This window comes from Neomonachus schauinslandi, chromosome 13, assembly GCF_002201575.2.
Source record: "Neomonachus schauinslandi chromosome 13, ASM220157v2, whole genome shotgun sequence".
Classification (NCBI taxonomy): domain Eukaryota; kingdom Metazoa; phylum Chordata; class Mammalia; order Carnivora; family Phocidae; genus Neomonachus; species Neomonachus schauinslandi.
Genome location: NC_058415.1, coordinates 1,575,884 through 1,600,534, shown reverse-complemented (window position 1 = coordinate 1,600,534; position 24,651 = coordinate 1,575,884). Strand labels below are relative to the sequence as shown.

The 24,651-nt window shown below is 47.2% G+C and overlaps 1 protein-coding gene across 5 annotated transcripts in view; it reads right to left on the bottom strand.

The window, feature by feature from the left end:
- Positions 1–4,888: 4,888 nt before the first annotated feature.
- The window catches only part of PTPDC1 (protein tyrosine phosphatase domain containing 1), a 55,889-nt gene continuing 36,126 nt past the window's right edge, over positions 4,889–24,651 (bottom strand). For 3 of the 5 annotated variants that reach the window (XM_021694330.1, XM_021694332.1, XM_021694333.1), the window contains 9 exons: positions 20,901–21,072; positions 18,765–18,845; positions 18,429–18,547; positions 17,286–17,423; positions 13,995–15,235; positions 10,317–10,502; positions 8,838–8,948; positions 5,450–6,737; positions 4,889–4,918 (listed from right to left, as the gene is read on the bottom strand). In XM_021694330.1, the coding sequence (XP_021550005.1) occupies positions 6,621–6,737; positions 8,838–8,948; positions 10,317–10,502; positions 13,995–15,235; positions 17,286–17,423; positions 18,429–18,547; positions 18,765–18,845; positions 20,901–21,072 (2,165 nt within the window). In that variant the 3' untranslated portion in view covers positions 4,889–4,918; positions 5,450–6,620. Of the gene's footprint in view, positions 4,919–5,444; positions 6,738–8,837; positions 8,949–10,316; positions 10,503–13,994; positions 15,236–17,285; positions 17,424–18,428; positions 18,548–18,764; positions 18,846–20,900; positions 21,075–21,518; positions 21,747–24,651 lie in introns of those variants that run through there. The other 2 variants (XM_021694334.1, XM_044920357.1) reach the window with 2 other exon arrangements.

Genomic DNA, 24,651 nt, shown 5'->3' with positions numbered 1-24,651 from the left:
TCCGACTCATGAGCTGGTTATCTTTCCATCTTTTTCGGTCTGTTTAAGTTTCTCTTGGAAATATTTTGTAGTTTTCAGTGTGCAGGTGTAGTGAGTTGAATCATGCCACTCACCCTCCCCCTGCTCTGCTATGTTCGTGTCCTCGTCCCCAGAGCCTGAGAATGTGAGTTTATTTGGAAAAAAGGTCTTTGCAGTTGGTACTTGAAGGTCTCAAGATGAGATCATCCTACATTATCCAGAGGTGTCTAAATCCAATGACATGTGTCCTTATAAGAGTTGCACAGAGGACAGAGAGAGAGAGAGGAGAAGGCAGTGTGAAGATGGAGGCAGAGATGGGCGTGATATGGCCAGAAGCCAAGAAACCCCACGGGACACCTGTGGCCGGCAGAAGCTGGAAGAGGCAGGAAGGATCCTCCCCTGGAGCCTCTGGAAGGAGCGTGGCCCTGCTGATACCTTAATTTCAGACTTCTGGCCTCTGGAACCAGGAGAGCCAGAACAAGTAAGCCCCCGCTCCCCCACCCCCTTACTTGTGATAATTTGTTGTGGTGGCCCTTGGAGATGGATAGAACAGGTGGCTCCCATTTTCTGTCAGATTTATCCCTTAGCGTTTGATGCTCTGGTAACTGCCATTGTTCAACTTCAGGTTCTTCATTGCCAATATACAGAAATTCAGTTGGTTTTTATGAATTGATCTTTTGTCTTCCCACTTCACCAAACTCACGTAATAGCTGTCATAGTTTTTTTCTGTAGCTTCCATCAGATTTTTTACAGGGATGGTCATGTCTGAAAATAAAAATGGTTTTACTTTCTCCTCTGAATGCCTCATATTTCTTTTTCCTGCCTGATTACACCAGCCAGAACCTCCAGCACAATGTGAACAGGAGTGGGGGCAGCCTTCCCTGAGTTGTTCTGATCTTAGGGGGACAGTGCTCTCCTCTTTTCCTCTACCTTCTTACTTCTTTGATCCACATTTGTTGATCCCTTCTGTGTGCCAGGTGTTACACCGAGTGTGGCAGGACCATGGATGAGAAGAAAGAAGACCAACACACGGAGCACCACGTGTTTAAGGGCTGTGAGAGACAGACACATGTGCACAAGCACGTGAGAGGAGACGAAGCACACATGTCCCAGGACACGTGAAGATACCTCACTGGGACATGTCTCACACCAGCTGGATCTGGCAGAAACCAAGAAGGCAGCCAGTACTAAGTGTTGTCAAGGCCACTGAGCAATGGGAACTCGCATTCACCACTGCTGGAGGATAAATGGAGGCGATCGTTTTAGAAACACCTTGTCATTGTGAAGGAAACTGGACATGTGCATGCCCTAAAGCCCATAAATGACACTTGTAGCTCCACAGCCTAGAAAAACTATGTGTGCACCCGTATGTTTGTATTTATCTACAAATATAATCATCTAAGTGTCCATCACAAGTCAAAGGGGTAAATTGCGGGGCATCCACATAATGGGCTGCCACACCACAGTGAACACACAGGAACCACAGCTCCACACGCCAACATGGATAAATGTAAGGAACATGGTGGACAACGTGAGCAAGTCACAGAAGAATACACACTGCGTTGTTCAATTTGTATAAAGTTGAGAAACAAGCAAATCCAAGTGATGTGCTGTTTGAGGTAACGTGATAGAGAAACACACACAACGTACAGTGGAAGCGCTGAGGAGTGCATTGGTCAGCCCCGGCTGCCATAACAAACACCATGGCCCGGGCTGGTACGATAGAAGTGTATGTTCTCACAGTCCTGGAGGCGGGAAGTCTGAGGCCCAGGCGTGGGCAGGCCAGTTTCCCCCAAGGCCTATCTCCTGGCGGGTAGACACCGTCTTCCCGTGTCCTCACGTGGTTGTCCTCTGTGCGTGTCTGTGTCCTCATCTCCTTTTCTTCGCAGGGACACTGGTCATGCTGGATTGGGGCCACCCTAGTGACCTCGTCTTCACTAATTACATCTGCAATGACCCCATCTCCAAATACAGTCACATTCTGGGGTACCAGGGGTCAGAACTTCAACATGAATTTTAGGACACTGTCCAGCCTGTAATACCCCTCCATCTCCTTGGGCTGTATAGTCAAGTAGCTGAATTTGACTACATTTAACACACTCTGTTCCAAGGAATTAGAGCTGAGCTTTGAAGGATGTTCAGAATTAAGTGAGTGACAATGTTGAGAATTAGGCTTCTAGCATTAGTTCCAAGCATGTGCTAAACTTGGCTCCTGACAGAGGACGAACGACTGAGAAGATGAGCTCGTGTGCCCCCAGCATCAGCGGAGAGCCACGCAGAGAGGAGGCATGGCCTTGCTTGCTGAAAGAAGAGTTTCACACTGGTCTCTTCCACTTGTTTTGAAGTCCACTGGGAGCATAGAAAATATTCTTAGAAAATACTTGATCTTCTGATTTAAACTTTGTTAAAATAATACAGGAAATATCACCGACTGGTCTCAGGAGCATTAAATTTAATATTCGGTTGAACCACAGGAAATGGCCACATGTGATCATTTTTGACCTGCAGGCTATTCCACGTGGTTCAGTCTAATTCAGTGTCTGACTACTTTTAATTTTATTTTTAAGAGAAGAAAGAAAATGAGAAAGCAACTCACTAAATCAAAGCCAAGGAGTGTTTTCAGGCTGTAATCAAATGGCCATGTAAGTAGGAAACTACTCCAAAAATATAACTTCTCCCCAAAACAGGCAATCTTAAGAGTCAAACATCTTTTCATTTTAATCAAGAAAGCCAGGAGGCAAGGACATTACAGCCTTCTGTTGCAATATAAACTGCCGTGGACACACGAAACTTCAGTGCACAAGGTCTTATGATCGTAAAAGTCTGGTTTGGACATTGTCTTCCATGACTGGATGTTTTAAAGATTTTTTTTTTTATTTATTTATTCATGAGAGACAGAGAGAGAGAGAGAGAGGCAGAGGGAGAAGCAGGCTCCCAAGGAGCAGAGAGCCCGATGCGGGTCGATCCCAGGACCCTGGGATCATGACCTGAGCCGAAGGCAGACGCTTAACCATCTGAGCCACCCAGGCGCCCCCATGACTGGATGTTTTAAATGATGGCTGACAGTGATGGTTTCCCCAAGCCACACTGCTCAAGGCCTCCATCATGATCACTCACAAGTCAGTTTTACTGTCAGTGTTGGGCTAGTCAGAGGCCAGCTCATGCCTAAAAGCATAACTAAAACAGAATGCACAACTGCATCACAGGATTTGTTGAATTTTTCTCCTGTCATGTTATCTGCAAACAATTTTCAACCATCTAGCATTGAGTAGGCTCCTTTATTTTCTTTTAAATTTATCTATTTGAGAGTGAGGGAGAGAGAGTGAGTGAGAGAGAGAGAAATGGAGCAGGGGGCAGAGGGAGAGGGAGAAGCTGACTCCTTGCTGAGCAGGGAGCCCAACGTGGGGCTCCATCCTGGGACTCCGGGGTCATGACCTCAGCCGAAGGCAGACACTTCAGTGACTAAGCCACCCAGGTGCCCCAAGGAGGCTCCTTTAGATAAGGTGATACTCGAGCCATATTCATAAAAAGCACCAAAGAGAATGTCATTCTTGTTTTACTTGCACTGAAAATATATCGATCCTTGTTCATTTGGAACAACAAGAACAAAGATGTCTTGAGTAAACTGTCAGATTAAATCAATCCCCCAAATTACTGTGGGCCTTCAGATATCAGGAGCTTGGGATATACATTTTGTCTGCAGCCTATTGTCTCCGGAGATTTCTTCAGACCTCTAAAGAACTGGCTGAAACAGCATGCAAGCACATGAGCAGGTGTCCTCCATGTAAGAGAAAACAGAGAAACTTTATTGAAGTTATGATACATGGTTTTTCATGGACGCCAGCATGATGAAAGCACATGCTCTTCCTGAGATAAGAATGGGGAGCTGGCTGAAGACACGACTAAGCACATTACGCGGGTTTCTGAGTTCTGCACACGGATAAAGCAATCTCAAGACCAGCAGCACTTCGGTGCAGAGGGCATCAGCGAGCTCTCGGATAGAAGGAAAACTGGTAAGTGGCCGGAAATCCTGCATTTCCTAAGTGAGATATGCTGAGATCATAGGACAGTGACATGGCAGCTCAGCCGGCTCCAGAGGACAGACATGATGGGGACTTTCACTAAGTGACAAACAACGCAATGCTCTATGGTGCCACCATGGAGCCCAGTGCTGACAGGGCCCATGGTTCCTGCCGGGCATTCTGTCAGTGGGGAGGGAGGAGGGCACAGTCTGGAGTCGGTCAGACTGGGACTCCTTCAACAGGCAAGTATGAATAATACTTCTCCCCGGGTCTGGTAAGAACCCAGACAATGCACATGCATGGCCACGGCCGTCAGTTCTGAGTGTGTGCTCTTGGCCCCTCACACTTCCGCTGAGCTGAATCCCCAAACCCTGTAAGTTCCTCTGGTCAGGAGAACTATCCTCTGGCCTGCAGAGAACTCCTCATCCACTCAAGTGCAGGGAGGCAGGAACCCCGCCAGCCTCAAGATTCCCCTCACCCGCTCCTCCTAGAGCTCTCCTCTCCCCTCCTGCCCCTCCTGCTCATACTGGACCAACAGAGTTGGGACCGACCAGAGCCGGACTGATGTCCAGCCCACGACCCAGTCTGCCTGTCAGGATCGTCCCATCACCAACCATACCTGTGTCATCAGGAGCTCCAAGCTAAAATGTTCGAGGGTTATGGGTTGTTCTTCTCACTTTTATTCAAATACATACAAAGCCCACAGACAGCCTGATTTATGTCTCCCACCAGCTCTCTTCCTCAGTCTGGTGCGCTGCCATGGTCACGTCGGGGCTGTGCGGGACCATCTCAGACACACCGGCCAACAGCCGCTTGTCCAGTGAGCCCTGCTGGCAGCTGCCCAGGTGAGACTGACAGAAATGACGGTAAACATATTTCTGGGTAAAAAACATATTTTTATAATGTACCTTTGGATAAAATGCAATCTTTCCCTTCTTTCCCAGGTCAGGCACTTAAAAATGAGAAATTTCAGGAATGGGCAACCAGTTCATTAAAATTCGCTGGACCTTAAGTTTCCTAAGAAAACTTAAACATCTAGAGGGGAGGGGGGTGGGGAGGATGGGTTAGCCTGGTGGTGGGTACTGAGGAGGGCACGTTCTGCATGGAGCGCTGGGTGTTATGCACAAACAATGAATCATGGAACACTTCATCTAAAACTAATGATGTAATGTATGGGGATTAACATAACATAACATAATAAAATAAAATTAAAAAAAAAAAGAAAACTTAAACAGTGTGGGAGGTAACGACATTCAGCATTTGCCGCCAGAGTCTGTAAGACCAACAAGGATTACTATGTTTCTGATGTGCCAGGGCCTGATTCAGAGATGCAGGAGTCGGGGAGACTCATCCGTGGTTAGCCTCACTTCCCCCGAAATTCCGTCTCTAAAATTAGGTCATAACCTTACCGTGAAACTGGGTTAGATGAATATCATATTTACTGGGAAAAATGATTACCCTCTGTGTGGCCCGGCCTCTGGTGCTGCACACATTCATCACGGCTTCAACTGCTGAATGACAGTTTGGTCCACAGAGAACTGGTTAGGCAGTAACTAGTTCACTTATTTCTTATCTCGAGCCCAGAGGGTGATTGCGGCCTACGTGCGTCACGTTCAATTTAAGAATCTTAGTTCTCAGAGTGACAAGTGGCCGAAGACAGGGCCCTGAGATGACAGGGTCCACGGAAGGGCAGATGTGGGAGGTGTGGGCCGGTGGTCACGCTGCTGCATGGAGCCTGCCCCCACCTGACGCTCCTCCCTGTGGAGTCCTGCTTCTGAGCAGCTGCCCACATTGCCCACCACGGCCTCCGCTTCCACCGTGAAGACGCTGTTTGTTGGGCATCAGGCTGGACGTGCCAAAAAGCGTTCCTGCCTCCTGTGACAGCAGAGGTCGGCAGGGGGTCTGGAAGCCTGACCAAGAGCAAGTCTACTTCCCGTGGTAAAAAAATCCCAACCACCTCACAGTCAACCTTCAACACAAAACTAAATCTCTCTGAGAAATAATATCTTTGAAATCCTTTGACGCGTTTATAAAAAGAAAAAAACAAAAAATTTGCAAATTAAAAAAAGATCCTTAAAAAAATTCAATAGCCTTCTTACTAACAAATACAAAACTGCTTAAGACACTTTGTGACTTCCTTAGGTCAAGGATCAGGGGGATGGATCCACAGTGAAGTTTTACTACTAAAATTACGTATTTGGTAAAAACTCCAGCAAGGGTTCCACTGACAAAATATTTGTTTTGGAAAGAAGAGTCACAACTTTTTCCAAAGTGTCAAAAAGAATAAAGATGTAAACACCACATACTTAACATATTAATACAACAGTATTAACTCAGTTAAATAAATACAAGAAAGTGGCACCAACGTTATGGCAATTTTTCAACACAAAAATGTAGCTCGAGGGTATTTTAAAATAAATAATTGCTCCCAACAGAAATGAGTGTTCTTAGCACAAACCAAGAGCGTCTGAGATAAAGTGCTACGAGACAAAGCGGCTCCACGCTCCAACCTGTTCATCTGTGCGCAGAAACGCCATCTGGGTCTCCGGGTCTGAGGGGTCCACCACCAGGAAAGCATCACTAAACGCCAGGCTGAGGGCCATCTTTTGTCATTTTCCTGTTTTCTTCCAGTGTGTGTTTAAATATTTTCTTCAGGGTGTCATAAACTAGTGGTCCATTTTCAGAGTCAAAATTAACCTGCTGACAAAGAATAGACAGACTCAGGACATAGTAGCGAATTTTAATCAGCTGATTTGGGGAGAAAAGGAAGGACGGTGGAAAACAACTCTGACTTACAAACACAGTCATATACAATGAACAGCATACATAACACAGTCCACACATTCATTTTAATCGAAAGACTGTATTAGAACTGTCAATCATGTCAACACCAGTTATGAATGAAAACTCAAAAACTGAAACCCCTGCCCGGACATGCGCACTCACAGGTTGTCGTGACGCCAGGCAGCTGTGAGGGCGGAGTTCCGAACCTGGAGACTTAAGCGCCAGGGGCACAAGGGACGGGGTCTGTCAAAGGGGTCTCCAGCTGTAAGGCTGCCCTATGGCAACCCGCCCGGAGCCCAGCTTGCCACCGGCCCGCTACGCAGCCCCACTCACACCTGACCTGTCACGCACGCACCGCGGTACCCACCGCCTTAGCATTTCTGGGAGCAGTGGGTGTGAGAGGCTCACGTGTTTGTCTGCCACAGAGAAAGCCTTCACGCAAGTTAGTTCCCTTGCCCCATGGTGGGGATGTACTGTGTCCATGTATTTCGGCTGCAGGGTCGAGCGACGGGAGGACAGAGAACCCGAGCAATTCCCACACCTGCACCCACTCCCGCTCCCACAGAAATGTGCGACTCCCGGCGGTGCTGCGGAGGGTCTGGGCCCGGCTAACATGTTTGTAGACACAGGACGGCCAGGCCAGAGACCAGCAACCCCACCCTCCAGGCAGCATGTCACAATCACACGGTCGCCCTCGCCCTCCAACAAGAGGTGGGGTGACGCGGAGCGGCCCAGGTGGGCTGCACATCCTCGCTGACCTCTCTGGGCACAGGTGACCCCAGTGTTTGCTGAGGGGCTGCAGCAAGCCTGGAAAGCTCTGGCTGAAGGGAAACAGAACGTTCGTCCCCCTGGAAGCAGCCGCCGCACAGCTTCCTTGAAGAGCTGGCCCAGAACGAGAGCGGTCGGGGCCCCTGCTCACGACACCGTGCACCAGGGGACACACCCACAGATGTCTCCCAACCTTTCCAAAGCCGGGTTTGCAACAACTGCTACGTTTAACTTTTCATCAGGATCCCCCTAAGAGGCCAACAGAAATTATAAAGAATTCCTACCACATTCAGAGAAACCAACACTAAGGATTTTTTCAATTAAATTCAGAAATGTCATTGCATTGTTTATCCTATCTACAAAAACTTCTGATTAACATTAATAACGGTTTGAATTGTTCACTTTGCTAAGCACCCAACTGCAACCCTCCCCAAGGGCAGGTGGCCCCGCGGTCTATGAAGACATAAACGTAAGGTGCAAAGGACGACGTGCTGTGGGTCTGAGCCGCTGGCTCTGGAAACTGTTGAGAAGAGACGCAGAGGCCGCAAAGCTCCCGAGAGTAACCCAGACGCCTGCAAGGGTGCACTTTGGAGAGCACGGGGGAAGGCGCAGTGAGCCGCACAAACGGTGAACGGGCAGGATCACTAACATTTACCGCCGACACCGTCGTTGAGAAGCTGGGCTCTGTGCTTCAGGACAGTGTCACATGCCCTGTGACAGGAACCAAACTGAAGGGCTGAGGGGAGCCTTTTCTCCCGGCATGGCCCTGGTTCTTGCTTCAGCCAGGATGGACTGCTGCAAGCCAAAAGGATGTGCATAGAGAGGAAACTTTTTTATTACTTTCTGCTTTGATTTGCCAACTAGGGCAGGGTCCCGGGTCATCGCTGCTGGATGCTGGGTTCTCAGTGGTCAGTTACGCATTTCGGCCCAAAGTAGAATGGGCTCAACCAGAAAAGATTCTCTCCTACTTGGCACACGATTTAAAAGAATTTTCTCAACATCCAATTGTTTCTGTACGAAAGCTCTTTGTTCCAATGTTCTCCTTCAAAAAACCCACAGTTCAGCTTTTTCTAATATCACTGTTGAGAAACTAATATTTTTTGGCCAAAGTCTACAACTGTGTTTGAGAAGTGTCAAACATGTTTCCATTAAGGAAAAACATACTGAAAGTTTTATTTTAGAGCAGGTGGGGGGGGGCCTCTGGATTCTGATTTGCAATTATGCCGACAGCAGCATGTGACCCACCTTGGTGAAGGCTTTAATGGCGCGGATGAGGATGGCTTCTTCCACGTCCGCAGGGATCGCCTGCAGACTCACTATGCAGTGCAACACACAGAGAATGGTCTGGTGCTGGCCCTGTTTTTGCAGAAATCAAAATCAAACAAGTGGTTTTAAAAAATGCCTCCGGACATAAACTCAAAGCAAGTGCAGAGCCAGGAGCTGGTGTGCGACCAAGTACTCATGACCTCAAACACCAAACTCTCTACCAAGGGCTCTACTCATGTTTCCTGTTAGGTGTTAATATAATTTGAAAAGCTTTCAGGAGATAAAATCAAAGCTGCTTAGTTATTACATAAAGTATAATTGAATATGAATATCAGTGTGACTTCAAATCAAAAGTCTTCCTTGCAGTGAACCAATGAGAGGATCCACTCGTTTCTAGACACAACTGCTCCAGTTCAGCTAGCGGATGCCGATGTGCCACGGTGGTCCGTGGACTAGTGGGCAGCCAGGGTCAGTACGAGCACGCCCTGCCTGTGGCTGGAGCTGCGGAGGGAGGCGGGGAAGGGGAGAGACAGTCGTGGCCCCCCAGCAGTGCGCCCACTGGAACTTAAGGGGGAAGGTCCCCAAGGAACGTGTCCGACTTGACTCCCAGGGGCTGTTCACTTTAGAGAAGCAAAGGAGACACCACCTCTGGAGCCGACATGCGTCCAGTACACTCGCCCCTGAGAGCCACTGACTGCGCTTCTGGAAATCTACTGAGGGCCTAATCGGAAATGCAGAAAACCCTGCAAGCACAAGTGATCATTACAGGGATGGCTACCGAAGTAAAACCCTGAAATAATGCAAACACCCTACGTGCAGGGGTTAGAGTGAAGGAAGACGAAGGTGCAGCGGGTGCCATGGGACAGACGGGCGCAAGCTGTGTGCGGAGCCACTGGGGCTCAGGTCCTGCTGTGACACACGCTGACTGCCTTTCCTGAGAGATGGGGCCTCACCCTGTCCGGGCCATGGAGATGAATGAAGGGGAAAACGGAAATTAGGACCTGGCAAGGGCCTGGCCACTGCCCCAGGGGTGACCTCCTCTCTCAGCCCCTCACACAGGGCCTGAGAAGGCAGACTGGGAAACGGACTCTGGATCCAGGGCGTCCTCACCTTTACTGGCATGTGCGCACGTGTGCGAGCGTGTGCATTCGTGTCCGTGTGTGTCTGAAAAATGAAGTATACGGTCGTCCGTGACCACATTAACAAATGCACTAAGTCTGACAGAACGGACGTGCAATGTTCAGAGTGGTGCTGCTGGGTTACGGGCGTTCTCCTCGTCTGGTGTTGTATCTTCTACACCTGATGCTGGGTGTGCATTTCTTCTTACCTCGGAAAAACCTAGATTAGACCCAGATATGGGATTCTGCACAAGTCCCCTTCTTCATAATGGATTTTTGTGCACGAAGCCTGAGCTAAGGGCCATGGTTAACTTCATCAACCGCCCAACAGCCTCTTTACCTTCTCTAATAAAAACAGTGCTTCTGTGGCATGTGCGTGGCTGCCAGCCAATGTGTCCACGTCCTCTTTGGTGACCACAGGCTCCTTCAGCTGCTCCACCCAAGACCACATGAGACTGCACAGGACGAAAGGGTCCCTTTCGCCACATATTCTTTCCCAAGCTCCGTCTCGGGAATTTAGTTCTTTCTAAAAGAAGGGAAGAAAGAGGTGAATGGAGAAGAAGGAGAGGGGAGGGGAGGAAAAAGGGAGGGGAAGAGGAGGGAGGAGGAAGGGAGAGGGAAAAGAGAGGGGCAGGGAGGGAGGAAGGGGAGGGCGAGGGATGAGGAGGAGGAGGGAGGGGGGAGGGACAGGGAGGTAGCAATGTTTGAGGTTTGATGGCCTTCAGACTGTTCATGAGTGACAGTCTCGGGCTTTGGGTGGATGGGGACCCCTCCCAGTGCCCCCACCTCCAGGTGGCACACTGGGCTGAGATGCTGAGTCTCTCCAAGCCTCAGTTTCCCTCTGTGAAGCTGACCCCCTGCCCCATGTGTGCCCTAAAGCTCCCTCAGAGAGGGGCTCAGCTGGCCCAAACGCTAAGCTCTCCACCGGGCTCTGAAACCACAGACGCTGTTCAGGAAGAGGGAGCCTTCCGTTTTAGGTTCCTTGGGACAAAAGACAAATACTTACTGTGATGGAGTAGAATGTTAGACAAAAAAGCATACATAAGACAACATTTGCAAATTACCCTGGGACGAGGAAAAGCTGACTAAAACTTCAAAGTGGGCCCCAGAAAAGTGCTGAACAGTCTGCAACTGGGCAGACACATCTGTCTCACGTTCCTTTTCAGAGTCCCATGCAGGCCTGGCCACAGAGCCAGCCCCACATCCTGAGACTGGACAGGGGAAGGGACGAGCAAGTCTTGCCCATGCCCTGAATGCTGGAGATAAGTTAAGGAGGAGGCCTTAACAGTTTACCTCGCAGAGAGCAGGGGAAAAACAGGAAAATTTTAACTTCTGATGGGGCTCAGTTTTATGCATTAGTAAATAAAGTCTATGTGTGCTACAGGAATAAGCATAATAATTGCACATTCATTCATTCACACATCTGGTATGTTCATAAAGCTTAGAACAGGACAGCCTGTAGCACGTGGCTTATCCGATTCCTACAGCCCCCTGAAGTGAGGCCCTGACGGCAGATGTGCGGGCCCAGGGAAGAGGGTACTTGCCCAGGAGCCCAAAGCAGAACGGGGCAGACGGCATTCCCTGGGTTTTGCTTGACCCCAGACATGATGCTCCTGCCCCGCTGCGAGGGTCCTCCGGCTCTGGGTTCCTCCGGCTCTGGGTTCCTCTGGTTCCTCTTTATTATCTTATAAAGAAGCCAATATGTTTAGCTGTATGGAGGCCCCGTTCCCCACGGGTCATATACACAGCAGATCTGCTCTGCAGTAACCAGAAGCTGGGCAGAACGGGACAAGTCAAAGGCCCTCCCAGTAAAATGCCGTTACATAGTCATGTTTTCTGAAATCTTCAAGGGGACTTAGCAAAGTATTAAACTCATGAGCTGCATCCCGGCCCTGCCACATTTGGGCCACATGACCTTGAGCATGTGCCTTGACCCCTGTGACCCGCGGCTTCCCTACCTGTGATACTTAATTCATAAGGACTGTGAAGATTAACGAAGAATCTTAGGGTGTCCTCTGCCCTCCGGGGTCCCTGAGAGAGCTGGTGATGCAGCAGAAGGAAGAGGGCCTAGCGCGGGCACAGGCAGCCCGTGCCATCCAAATCACAGTTCACTGGACTCTTTCCAGAACTCAAGTTGTTTTATTGCTGAAAGGCCCATCATAAAATCCAGAAAGTGAAACAAAGGGCAAGCCTATCCAAACAAAAGGGTCGTGTTCACCTCTGGAAAATGCTTTTCTGTGTGAGGTGCTCTGACAGTCTGGCCCATGCTGGGCTGACCTATGAGGGGTCCAACCACTAGCTCTCGTGGCTATGGTGTTACAAGGGAAGGGCCCGCAGACTGAGCCAGAACGAGCCAAAGGCTTGTTCAGTTCAGAGTAAGAAAAAATACTTCGTGTTGGGGCGCCTGGGTGGCTCAGTCGTTGAGCGTCTGCCTTCGGCTCGGGTCGTGCTCCCGGGGTCCTGGGATCGAGCCCTGCGTCGGGCTCCCTGCTCGGCGGGAAGCCTGCTTCCCCCTCTCCCGCTCCCCCGGCTTGTGTTCCCTCTCTCGCTGTGTCTGTCTCTGTCAAATAAAGAAATAAAATCTTTTAAAAAAATAAAAGTATTGGGGCGCCTGGGTGGCTCAGTCGTTAAGCGACTGCCTTCGGCTCAGGTCATGATCCCGGGGTCCTGGGATTGAGCCCCACATCGGGCTCCCTGCTCAGCGGGAAGCCTGCTTCTCCCTCTCCCGCTCCCCCGGCTTGTGTTCCCTCTCTCGCTGAGTCTCTCTCTGTCAAGCAAATAAAGTCTTTAAAAAAGAGAAAAGAAAAAATACTTCGTGTTGTAAGAAACCAACACATGTAGCGATTTGCTCAGCAAACACCTGCGGTTCTGACAAACGATGTGCACATGCTCGGCAGTCCACAGCTGTACGTGGTGCAAGGCTCTGGGCCTAGTTCTCCCACCTCTGCATCTGGAAGGTTCTGAACCTTCTGGGAAGTGTACATGCCTTGCTTAATTAATGTAGAATACAGAGGAGCACATACACAAATAATTCGTGGGAGATTATAGGCGAACAAGTCTCAGTTTCACTGAGCCAGGCCTCCCCAGGTCAGCCCCACATTTGGGCAGTTTACTAGTTTCTGATAACTAGGTGGTAAGGCCTGCCCTTTGTCTACACCAGCTGCTCATTCAGGGCAAAGAGCACAACTGATTTAAGATTGTGTTTCTAATGAAAATACACCACAAAAAGGGGTTAAAATTTAAAATTGCACATTCTAACTTAAGTAAAAGCCAAGAAATGGGCCCCAAAGACACAACCTCGGGTAAATCTATTGGCACAGGGTGCCTGGGTGGCTCAGTCAGTTAAGCGTCTGACTCAATTTCAGCCCAGGTCATGATCTCAGGATCGTGAGATGGAGCCCCACGTCAGGCTTGGTGCTGAGCTTGGGATCCTCTCTCTCCCTGTGCCCCTCTTGCTCTCTCTAAATAAATAAAAGCTTTTTTAAAAACCTAATGACACAAAGGTACTCTGTGGCTTGCTCCCATTTGCTTTGTGGAATCTGACTGTTGCCTCATTGGGGTGCACTGGGAAGTCTGCGGGAAGGGATGCTGAGCAGACAGCATCCATCACGTGTCCTCCTGACCTCACTCAACACTTGCGTTGATGACTTTGGAAAAGAATTTTCTCTGATTTCACGTATGTCTCTTGGTCAGTGATTCTCCCCACCAGACTCAGGTTAGCGGTGCACAAGTTAGTTCCTAAAGCTGTCTGCTTAGGTCTGTCCATCCCACAAACCCAGCAGGAAAGCAGGAAGCTGCCACATGCATCAGCATCAATGCCCTGCTCCAAGGGCCCTGCTAAGTGCTAAGCACTGAGCGCTTTCTTTCACACAGAGATTGAGAAACCTGAAGTTCAAAAGTTACGTATTACATAAACAGGTCTTCAAATTCCCATAATACTTAAATTTGGTAAAAGGTATTGTTTTTGTTCTGACATAAGTATTTCCCCCCCACACATAATCAAATGAAATACAAGTACCTGCCACATTTCTACCTTCCTTTTCACCTCCTCCTCTTCTGTGAACTCATTTAAACTTGCCAGGGCTTTGGCTGCCAGTATTCTCCTGGCTTCGACACTCAATTCAGACTGCAAAGCAGTGTGTGGAGCAACTGCAGACAGATCTTTGCTGTCCTGGGCTCGGATGCGTCCCCCGGGGAAGGGTGCTTTGGGGCTGAAGCCACAGTCCACAGGGCCACGGGGGGTGTCGGAGCAGCAACCAGCAGGAGTTCCGTCCTGACAGTGGGGCGCTTGCTGGGGAGAACAGTTTGGTTCCGTAGGGGTATCTGCAAGGTTCGGTATAACTGGTTCCCTAGGGTTGTATGAACTTGAAACACCCGAAGAGAAGGTTCTACTCCGCTGTACTTCCTTTGCAATAGTCTCCCTATGGAAAACCGGTGACCCCTCATCTTTGAGTCCTTCCAGGCCTCCAAATTTAGCCTGATTCCAGAAAGAGAATGTATTTTGGACCAGCTTTTCCTTACTTGGATCAAGCTGTGGAGACTGGGGGGTGTAACAGTGGCTGATGGGCTTCTGCTGCCCGGGATGATGGCCAAGCAACACCTGGGCAGGCCCTGTCCACGGAGATCCCCCCTGCTCCAGAAGCGACTCAGCCCTCTTTAAATCTGAGTCGCTGTAGCTGAATCGTCTTTTCAGATGAGTCAGGGGCTGAAGGCACTCGACATTCCGTCTCTTCCAAAGAGGGTCAATCTCTTGCTCGCTGGAAAGAATCACATCCTGATTCTCAAAATCTGTGGGCACTGCAGTGGGGGGGTAGGAATCTGATGCGTCACTGCCCTGCCTCAGCAACTCTTTATCCAGCTGCAGGGTGATCATCTCAGAAACCGTCTTCTCAATTTCGGCAGATAGACTGGGCACTTCTGCCACCTCTTCTGTCACTACTGGCCTGTTCTCGGCTAAGTCGAGGAGCAATTTGCAAACGAGGTGGATAATTTTGGGTACATGTTTCAGAAGTCGGGCCTCATAACCATGAAGCAGATGCCGCTGGCGAATAAGATACTGTGCTAAAGTAACAGCGTGTGCTTTGGGGTCACAGCAAGAGAATATATTGCGAAGAGGAATCAGAAACTGAGTAAACTCCCTTACACAGAGTAGTTGTCCTCGAGTTTGTATGGAATTGGGTCGCTTTGCCCGAACAAATATAATTGCTTGGTCAGCAGTCATTCTTGTTGCAAAAACTAAGTAACATGCTATTAAAACACCTAGAGGTGAAGAAGAGAAGATTGGTATGAAAAAGTTTATAACTTATTTATTTATCAGTCTTTAAGTTTTAAATTTTGAATACGTGTCAGGAAACCATATAAAGGATCATTTTAAGGACAATTATAACTTACTGACTTCTTGTACAAGTGTTTATTCACCTGTCTATATGTCACTTCTCCCCCTGACTGAGAATCCACAGTCATCTCTGTACCCTGAAAGGAAGTAAGTGTGGGTGAGGGGATGAGGGAGAGAGTGTGGGTGAGGGGATGAGGGATAGAGTGGGGTGAGCGGGGGTGAGGGGGATGAGGGAGAGTGTGGTGAAGAGTTGAGGGAGAGAGTGTGGTGAGGGGCATGAGGGAGTGAGAGCGGGTTTAGGGGAAGGTCCAAACAGTGTATGGATTGACTGGATGGAATATTTTAAAAGCAGTTCAGAGCAGGAAGTAGAGCAGGATTTGCTTTCATCCCTGTTGAAGTTGGTCTGAAGAGGATAAGGAGCCGAGCACAGTTCACTCCATCCCCCGCCCTGACTGTACACTTACTTCCTACTCCTGCCACCTTTGCCATCGATTGTTGCCACATTCCCAGCCTGGCATTCTTCCTTTTCGGGCTTTTTTTCTTTGGGGATTATTCACACTGACAGTTTACTTCTGGACTTTTCTCTACACTAATAGTGCTTTTCTCTAGACCAAGATATAACTTTATTCGATAAATACTTATTATTAAAGGAAACAACCTTAATGTTATAAACCTTATTATTCTTGTTAATTAATTTTAAATTAAAATGAATAACACAGTGGTGATAATCAATTAATCCAACTTTGATAGTTAACTAATATCAAGGTAAAAGGCAAATCAGAAGACATCTGTGTGATTCACCAAGTTTGTTAATCACGTTACACATGAAAATCAGGACCTCTGCAAACTGCATGGTTCCCAGTAGGTACAGTGTCCCACAAATCTTTCTCACCAGGACATGGCACTTCAGTGTAAGTAGGAAGTATCTGCAGTGCTGTCGTGTGGAATCCCCAAGAACAGTGAGATTTTAGCTGGACCCTAAGAGCTGACGTTCTCAGGCAGAACTGAGTCCCTGCCCTGAACACACTCCCAAGCAGGTGGGAGAACTGGAGGCGGGTACACAGGTACACTGTGGACAGTGTTGAGCTCAGGTGTCTGGCTGGACCAGATGACAATTAATATTCTAACCTTACAGTATTTATTTTTGCCCCAGTATCAGCACTGCATTGAGATCTGCTACATTTTTAAGTAAAATCATCGATTTTTATGTAGAATTTTAGGCACAGATAGACTCCCTTCACAAATAAATTCCTTCCAGCCACGAATTTAAATCTTGGCTCTGCCGCTTACTCAATGTAGCAAGTTACTTAAGCTCCTTCAAGACTCACATTGTTGCTAAAGGCTTAAAGAAACAGTTTGTGTAAAGTGCTTAGAACACACCAAATAAAACAATGCTTTCTATTTTCATTGTTTTGGTTAAGGAAAATTACATTTTAAAAAGATATTATGTATTATAAATAAAGTGTTGGGGCTTTTTTCCTTTGAAAAAGAATAACCAGAATAATCATTTAGTGAGCTGTGGAAACCCATCTGTTTACTAAATATGATGAGTTTTCAGGCTTAAGTCTCTCAAAAATACTCTCACAAATAAATGATCACTGGGCGCCTGGGTGGCTCAGTTGGTTAAGCGACTGCCTTCGGCTCGGGTCATGATCCTGGAGTCCCGGGATCGAGTCCCACATCGGGCTCCCTGCTCGGCAGGGAGTCTGCTTCTCCCTCTGACCCTCCTCCCTCTCACGCTCTCTGTCTCTCATTCTCTCTCTCGCAAATAAATAAAATCTTTAAAAAAAAAAAATAAATGATCACTGAAACCATTTGTTTAAGTTATTTCTAATTTCTTTCAGTGGCTTCTACCATTTGACTCCAAAACTTTGATAGGACTCTGAAAAATATTTATCCTCTAGAATTACAAAATACTATTCTTTACATGTTTAAATATGCTACAAGACAATAAATCCACTTCCTAGTATTTACCTGTCCGACCAAGCCCTGCATGACAATGGACAGCTACTTTTCCTTCTTGTAAGGCAAATGTCATCACCTTCACCATATCTAAGATGGTGGTGAGCGATGCTACACCATAATCCTTCCATCCAAAATTGTAGAAATAAACTGGACAATGAAAAAAAGAAAACATGAAAAAACAATTAACATCGAGGAAAAGTACTTGCGTAGCCATCTGAAGAAAGGAAGTGAATTCATGAAAAGTGTAAAGCTGTAAGGCGCACGGATTGAACTGGATGCAGAGGCCTAAAATAACAGACTTTTTACATTTCCAGTAAGTTCACTGTTAACATTTCTCACAAAGCACATTCTATATTACTTAAGATATTTCCTGCTAAAACTCAGCCAGAAAGAATTAAGGTGAAACAGGATTACAAATTAATAAAGTCCCCGACCTTGGCCCAAATTACTCAGCTACAGAGGGAAAGCATGGCATCTTGTTTAAGTATGGCAATGTGTCTAAAGGACTCATAAATGGCACAAGGTGGGTACATACAGATTTTCCACCCAGTGGAGACAAAAAGAGCTAGACACACACTTCTTAAAAACAAGTCCCCAAAGTGGCCAGGGTTGGTCCTTTCCAGTCTGGTCCTGAATGGCATGTGTTCGGTGGACTCCATCCCTAGGCTCCCAAGACTGGGGCTTCTGGGATTGTCACATAAAGACTCCCTGCGTCCTACCCAGAGGCAGAGCTCGGCAGCAGTAAGGGCATGAGTGAGTCCCGGGTTCCAATCTGCTGCCATGTGTACACTGTGTGACCCAGGCGAGTGAGGACTCACGAAGCCTGCAGGGCCTGAGTGTGAGGCAGAAACAAGGACTATGGGATGCGCAGAGCAGCAGGGCCCGTGTCCATGGTAACTAACGCGGGCATTGTTTCTACAGGGCCCCTCCCAAGATCCCTCTCACAGGACAAAAGGAATCCTGTACTTTCAGCAGCACCACCCGAGAAGAATGGCCACATTATCTGGAATCAGTCAGCTCATCTTCTCCGTAGGGAGCCCACCCCCTGCAGAAAGCGGTCATTCTATCACCCGGTAACGACAGGAGAGCTGGGCAGACAAGAGTCTGGGTGCTGTTCTTGGTAACTCATGGAGGGGAGGTGGAAGGACTTACTGCCAGCCTCCATGAAAGCTTCCGGAAGGTACGTGAAGCCACTTTCTTGTTCCAGAGGGTTCCCACAGCTGGCATGCTCACCAGGGCGCTGCAGGTTGATGACTGTTTTTATGCCATGGCTGACAGGAGAAAAGAAAAAAGTTATTTTGAGGGCAAGTGTTTAAAAAAAATCAAGCATTTTTGGCATTAATAAACATTATTAATCACTCTCAAAAACCTCAATTTCCTAGTCGAAATAAGCTGCCCACTGCCTATCGTTGGACTATTTGACGTCAAAAGCAATGGACAAGAACATGCGAATTGGCTTAGCAAGTGTGTCAACGACACGGCATTTACCTTTGGAACTGCTCGATGAGGCGGTACTTCTCAAGAAGCTCAGTGGACGGGCGAGCCATGGCTAGGATATTCTCAGTGACCCTAGGATGGGAGGAGGGGCTGGTGAGATGCACAAAACTTGGAACGTTCCAGCTCTAAGAACTAAGAGAACGAGATATCAAGTCCCTACTTTTCTATGATTTTAACAAATCGAGAACAATTTTCTTATACAAATTCTGGCTTCAATTTTGCATCACGATGAGGGCTCTGAGAAACCCTGAATCCCTGGAAAAAATTCCAGGGTGTAAAGCATTTGTGGACTCCGGCAGTGTGGTTTCAAGTACTCTCGTGAGATTCTAGTGGATGTTGTGGAGGAACCTCACTGAGCAGCAAAGGTAATTCTGCCCCTCAGTTACCTATTATGTTAAGTAGGGATAACGCCTGCCTCACAGGGTTGGCATGAGAATTCAATACAACGTGGGTGTAAAGTCTTTAGCACAAATCCTGGCATGTGATTAGGAATACATGCTGAGTTATTGTAATTCAGCAAAACATGTGGGCTTTGGAGTCATTTGGGCCTGGTTTCAAATGCTGGCTTTTCTACTTCTAGCTGGGTACTAGATTAGTCTCTCTGGATCTCAATTCCTTCATCAATAGAATGACATTAACCACGCCTACTTTCAGGAGCTTTATGAAGATGACATAATAATTTAACAGTGTCTAGCACAGTGCTGGCCTGAGGACAAATGGACAGAGGCCCCCCAACAGACAGCTGCCCCTCCTCAGGGGTCTGGTGAAAGGTACGTCAGGCAGTCTATCGGGAGCTATGGGTCACATGAGCCTGATGAGTAACAGAGACATCAGCTGAGCAGAGCACAATCCAGAAAGATACCATGCCTCCCTGCTGGGGCAAGCCCTGAAAATTGATGGGGGCCTCCCCCGCCAAATTCAGTAGTACTTAGTGTAAGACGAGGAGAGAAGTACCATGAAAGCATGACAGGTGAAAAAGACTCAGATGTTTAGTCAACAATAAACCAAAAGTATTAACGTGATCTCAAGCTGCATGATTGGATATTATGGTCCGAGCACACCTCAGGCCTAGTGCTTGCTTTCACACAACATTCTTTAGACTAGAATACGATCTGTGGGGAACGGCAATGACAATGGACCCCAACTCTATCACTACACACGTGCCAGCAAATATAAAAAAGCCCAGGCTGCAAGTTAGGTAAGCCGGTTGACGAAAGTCTCATTTGGAAATGGATTCTTGCTGCAGGAAATGATTCACCACTAGAGTTCTTTAAACCGTGAATTCCTCTTAGTGGGCTTCAAAGGTGATTTGGCGGGGCATCTGGGTGGCTCAGTAGGTTAAGCGTCTGCCTTCGGTTCAGGTCAGGATCTCTGGGTGCTGGGATCGAGCCCTACATTAAGCCCCACATCAGGCTCCCTGCTCAGCAGGAAGTCTGCTTCTCCTTCTCTCTCTGCTCCCCCCCTCTTGTGCTCTCTCTAATAAATAAATTAAAAAATCTTTAAAAAACAAACAAACAAAACAAACAAAGGTGATTTGGCTCGAGTATCAGAATTCATCAGAGACATCACTACATCAAAAGAGGTACACTTAACAGTTTACCATGAATAACAAGCAGCAGAAGGATTCACTGCAGAATGAATCACATCTGCACACCATAAAGCATGCACCCGTCTTCACCCTGCCTGCTGAGCCAACAACAACGTGCACCGCTCTCTACTGAGGCACGCGGGCGGTGTATTTGCGTGGAAGTGTGCCCTTTCATCCAGAAGACGGGAACAAAAAGAAATGAGGCTAACACGTACCTGTGTGAAACTGACAAACCATGTATGTACCTCCTGCCTTCTCAAATTTATAGCTGAGCACATTATTTCTAGCAACTTCCAATACTTAAGAGCTATCTCATTACCACTTTTTTAAGATTTACGTACATCATTTCACTTCATTAAAAAACCCCTGTGGGCTGGTTTTATTATTTCCATTTTACAGAAGAAGTTCGGAACACCCACGTGAGGCAGCCAAGATCACGCGGCTCATCAAGCCGCAAGGCCAGGGTGGGGGCGGGGCCCTCCGCCTTCACACCCCCGTGCCCCCTCCTGCACAGCCACTGGCCCCGCAGACTCACTCACCACGATGAGTACACCCCGTTGATGGCTTGCCCCTGCTCGCCCCAGCGTGCTGGGCTTTCGTACTTGCAGGCTCTGCCACCACACGCCAGGGAGCAGGCCATGTGTCCGGGAATAACATGCCGTAAGCGCTCTCCGACTTTCGTGTACTTTGGTGTTGGACGTCCTGAATTTCCTAGAACATACAATGAATAGAGGATTCAAAATTCCACTCTCCAAATGCAACAGTAACATGAGAAACAGCTTCCATGTCACCTCAGGATTGTAGATGACGAGCCGGGGCTACATTCCCTTCATTTTGCCAGAAATAAAACGGTTTCCTTTTCATCTGAGTGCATGATCTCTTAATATAGAAAAGGCTTTCACACACAATAATCTCCACATGTCATATTGGTAATGAAGAGGAAGAAACCATAAAAGCAGATCTTTTACAAGAGAATGAATTTTTTCAAAAATTACATTTTTAATGCAAAAGCACAAAACATTCAATCACTTTATCTCCTATTACATGTCCACTGAAGCTCTTAGCATAACAGACAGTGAAAGTACAATGTAGAATTAATTGTCAACAGTCTGAATTTAAACTCAAAGCTGTGGCAATCTTTAAGAAGGAAAAGAGCTTTACTTTTTCTCTGGAGGCTAGTTGGGTTTCTCTCGGCACAGCTGACGGAGGCCACTGCCACCATCACCTGGAGAGAGGATGAGGAGAGCGTCTGGGCGGCCGAGCCACGCCGGCCATGCTGCAGGACAGGGTCCGAGGACGAGTGCCGGCGGCCCTGGAAGAAGGAGCTGAGGAAGGGCAGGGCCGAGCACCGCCGGGGCAGGTCCTGCATGGCTGGGCTCCCAGCGGGAAAGAGCTGCGGGCGAGGGGATGGCAGCGCCAGCCTGCTCCGTGGTGAAGTTACGCTGAGCCGCCAGCATCACTCTGCGAGATCTGACAGCCATTCGGGATAGGCTGACTTGTTTCCATAGTGACGAACAAAGAAACTACTGATTCCCACTCAGAGCTGTACAGGCAAAATCCCACATGAATGGATTGCATTTTGGACAGATTGTTCAAATAGAGGAAAGAACATGTATTTTAAATAGATTACACTAAATTGCAACTACTCTATTTTGTTTCTCATACACAGTTGAAAGATCTGCCAGCTCAAAGAATTACATCTAACACACTTAATGAATTTAGAAAAATGTGTTTATCACACAGACCCTGCCGTTTATACACATGTTGAAAGGTTTAAATTCTGTTATTCCTCTCATAACTACTCTCTGAACAGTCTGAAAAAACTTCTCTTTCTACTCCTCCCTGGAACAGGGTGGACAAGAAGTTAACTCTAATGAAGTAAAATGTGTAGCATACCTCGTAACATCATTAAAACACCACCCAGTTCTTCAAAACCAAAAAGTCCCCTGTAATTTTCCTGACAGAACTATTTAAAAAAAAAATACTTGCACAGAACACATAAAGACATCTGTAGGGTTGATTTAATCAGAAGACACGGACTACCATACTTTTACTTTCAGAATGTGAAAACACAGATCCTGCCCATGCCTTGATCAGGTAGTTAAGTGGCCATGCCTCTCAAACACTCAAAGATGCAATTCTGTGCCTTTCGTCACTGACTGTCGGGGGGGCAACGAAGCTTTAGGAATGTCTTAGTGGAGGCATGTGGAAAAAATTCACTAAGTATCACATTCTTCTCAGGAACTGGATGAGGAGGTGGCTGCAGCTTGAGGATAAAGGACACAAAGAACACAGAAAATCTAACATTGATGTCCGCCTCCTCCCTCCTGAATGTCAGGCTCGCCCCACCCTGTCACTCTGTGTCTCCAGGTCTCTCTCTGTCTCTCCAAATGGTGTTTCAGCCACGTGCAGAGAGAAACAACCTCCTGCCACAGATATGGCTCTTTTTGTTGGTTCTATTTTATTTTAATCATCAGTAATGCTGTAAGCACTTGCCTTTTAAAATGCAACCCCAACTCCCCAACTGAACAGATTTTGTCAAATAACACAGAGACAGAGAAGCTCAATTTGGTGCCCAAATTCCTACCTGAGTGCCGTGCCATGTCCTTGTTCACATACAGTGATGGAAAATAATTTTTTTTAATGTAACCAATCCAAAAAGCAAAGCTCCCACCGAGCTTTACAGGAGAGAAAGGAGTAGAAGATGGCGCACCAAGGGTGAGCAGATGCCTGGCAGCCGAGGGCCCTGAGGACTCAAACTCAGGGACCCACATCTGCTATGTGCAGCAGGGGTTCTGAGCAAAATGCCCAAATCGTGGCCAAATCCATCTTTGAAAGCCAGTTTTTATTTATGCCAAGTGGCTTTCCAATAGGGAAGCGTGCCTTCAGTCCCACCCCTAGGACTACACTGGCCTCTCTTCCTGCCTCTGTCTGCAGACGCGTGGACCTTCTGTGAACACATCTTCCTGCTTTTCTAAGCAGATGGCCACACCTTCCCATTTGCTCCGTGTCTCACGAGGGTCCCCACGCACAAGCGGGTGCACCATAACTTATGTCCTCATTCCCTCGCTGTTGGACATTTAGGCCATAACCCATGATCTTATTTAAAAATAAGGCATTAAACATCTCAGGACCCAATCCTTTTTATATCCACATTTCTCCTTCAGCAAACTCCTAGGGATGAGATGGCTGGTGAGCAGAATTTTCAAAGCTCGTATTTTCATATAGGTGAGTCTTTACATGTTTCAACAACTACGTATGAAGACGCTGAAAGAGGTAATATTTTTAAAAACTCAACACAGGTTTTTTCTGAGGTCAGAGAGAAATACAGCATTAAAATAAAGATTGAGAAAAGCCATCTCCAAGAAGCTTTGTTTCAACCTCCCTGACCTCAGAAATCTCACCATCTCCTTAATTTGTGGCCTTCGAAAACCATGTTTTTGTTCACAGAATGTTGCCGGAAAATAATCGTGAAAAAACTTTAAAGAGATTATTTTCAAATTCTTGGAATAAAAGATATTATACTTGTACCAAACTGGTCTCTCTTTCTGTATTCGTAAGAAAGCATATTTGTAGAACAACCTAAAAATCCATTTAAAAATTTAAGTTGGGATGAGTTACAGATTGCTAATGATGAGTTGTTCAGATTCTTACAAGTAACATTTTTTTTTAAAGATTTTATTTACTTATTTGACAGAGAGAGACACAGCGAGAGAGGGAACACAAGCAGGGGGGAGTGGGAGAGGGAGAAGCAGGCTTCCCGTGGAGCAGGGGGCCCGACATGGGACTTGATCTCAGGACCCTGGGATCATGACCTGAGCCGAAGGCAGACGCTTAACGACTGAGCCACCCAGGCGCTCCTAAGTAACATTTCAATATATAAATTACCAGCAGGAAAAAAATAGAGGCCTTCTTTTTAGATAAACAGGAGCCACAATACTATTTTAATTCCTATTTCATGTGATATTGTGATATATAAAATGGAGTGTTTCAGAGAGTAATTTTGTGAAGGGCCATGCTTTTGCAGACACTTAAAAGGTAGAGTTTTTTCAGGAGGCCCCAGAAAGAACATCATTATCATAAGCTCCTTGTCCCTCCACAGTTATAATTTATTTGCAGGTCACAAGAATCCACACTACTGCTGTTTTCCCACTTGCCTACTAGTAACTCATCTGTTTTTCACTCCTGTGACAACATATTCTTCTAAATACATAAGAAGACAAATGTCAGTTTTCTATATCCCATGAACATAAACTCATGGGTGCGCTACCTTGCTCCTGTTCTTACCCT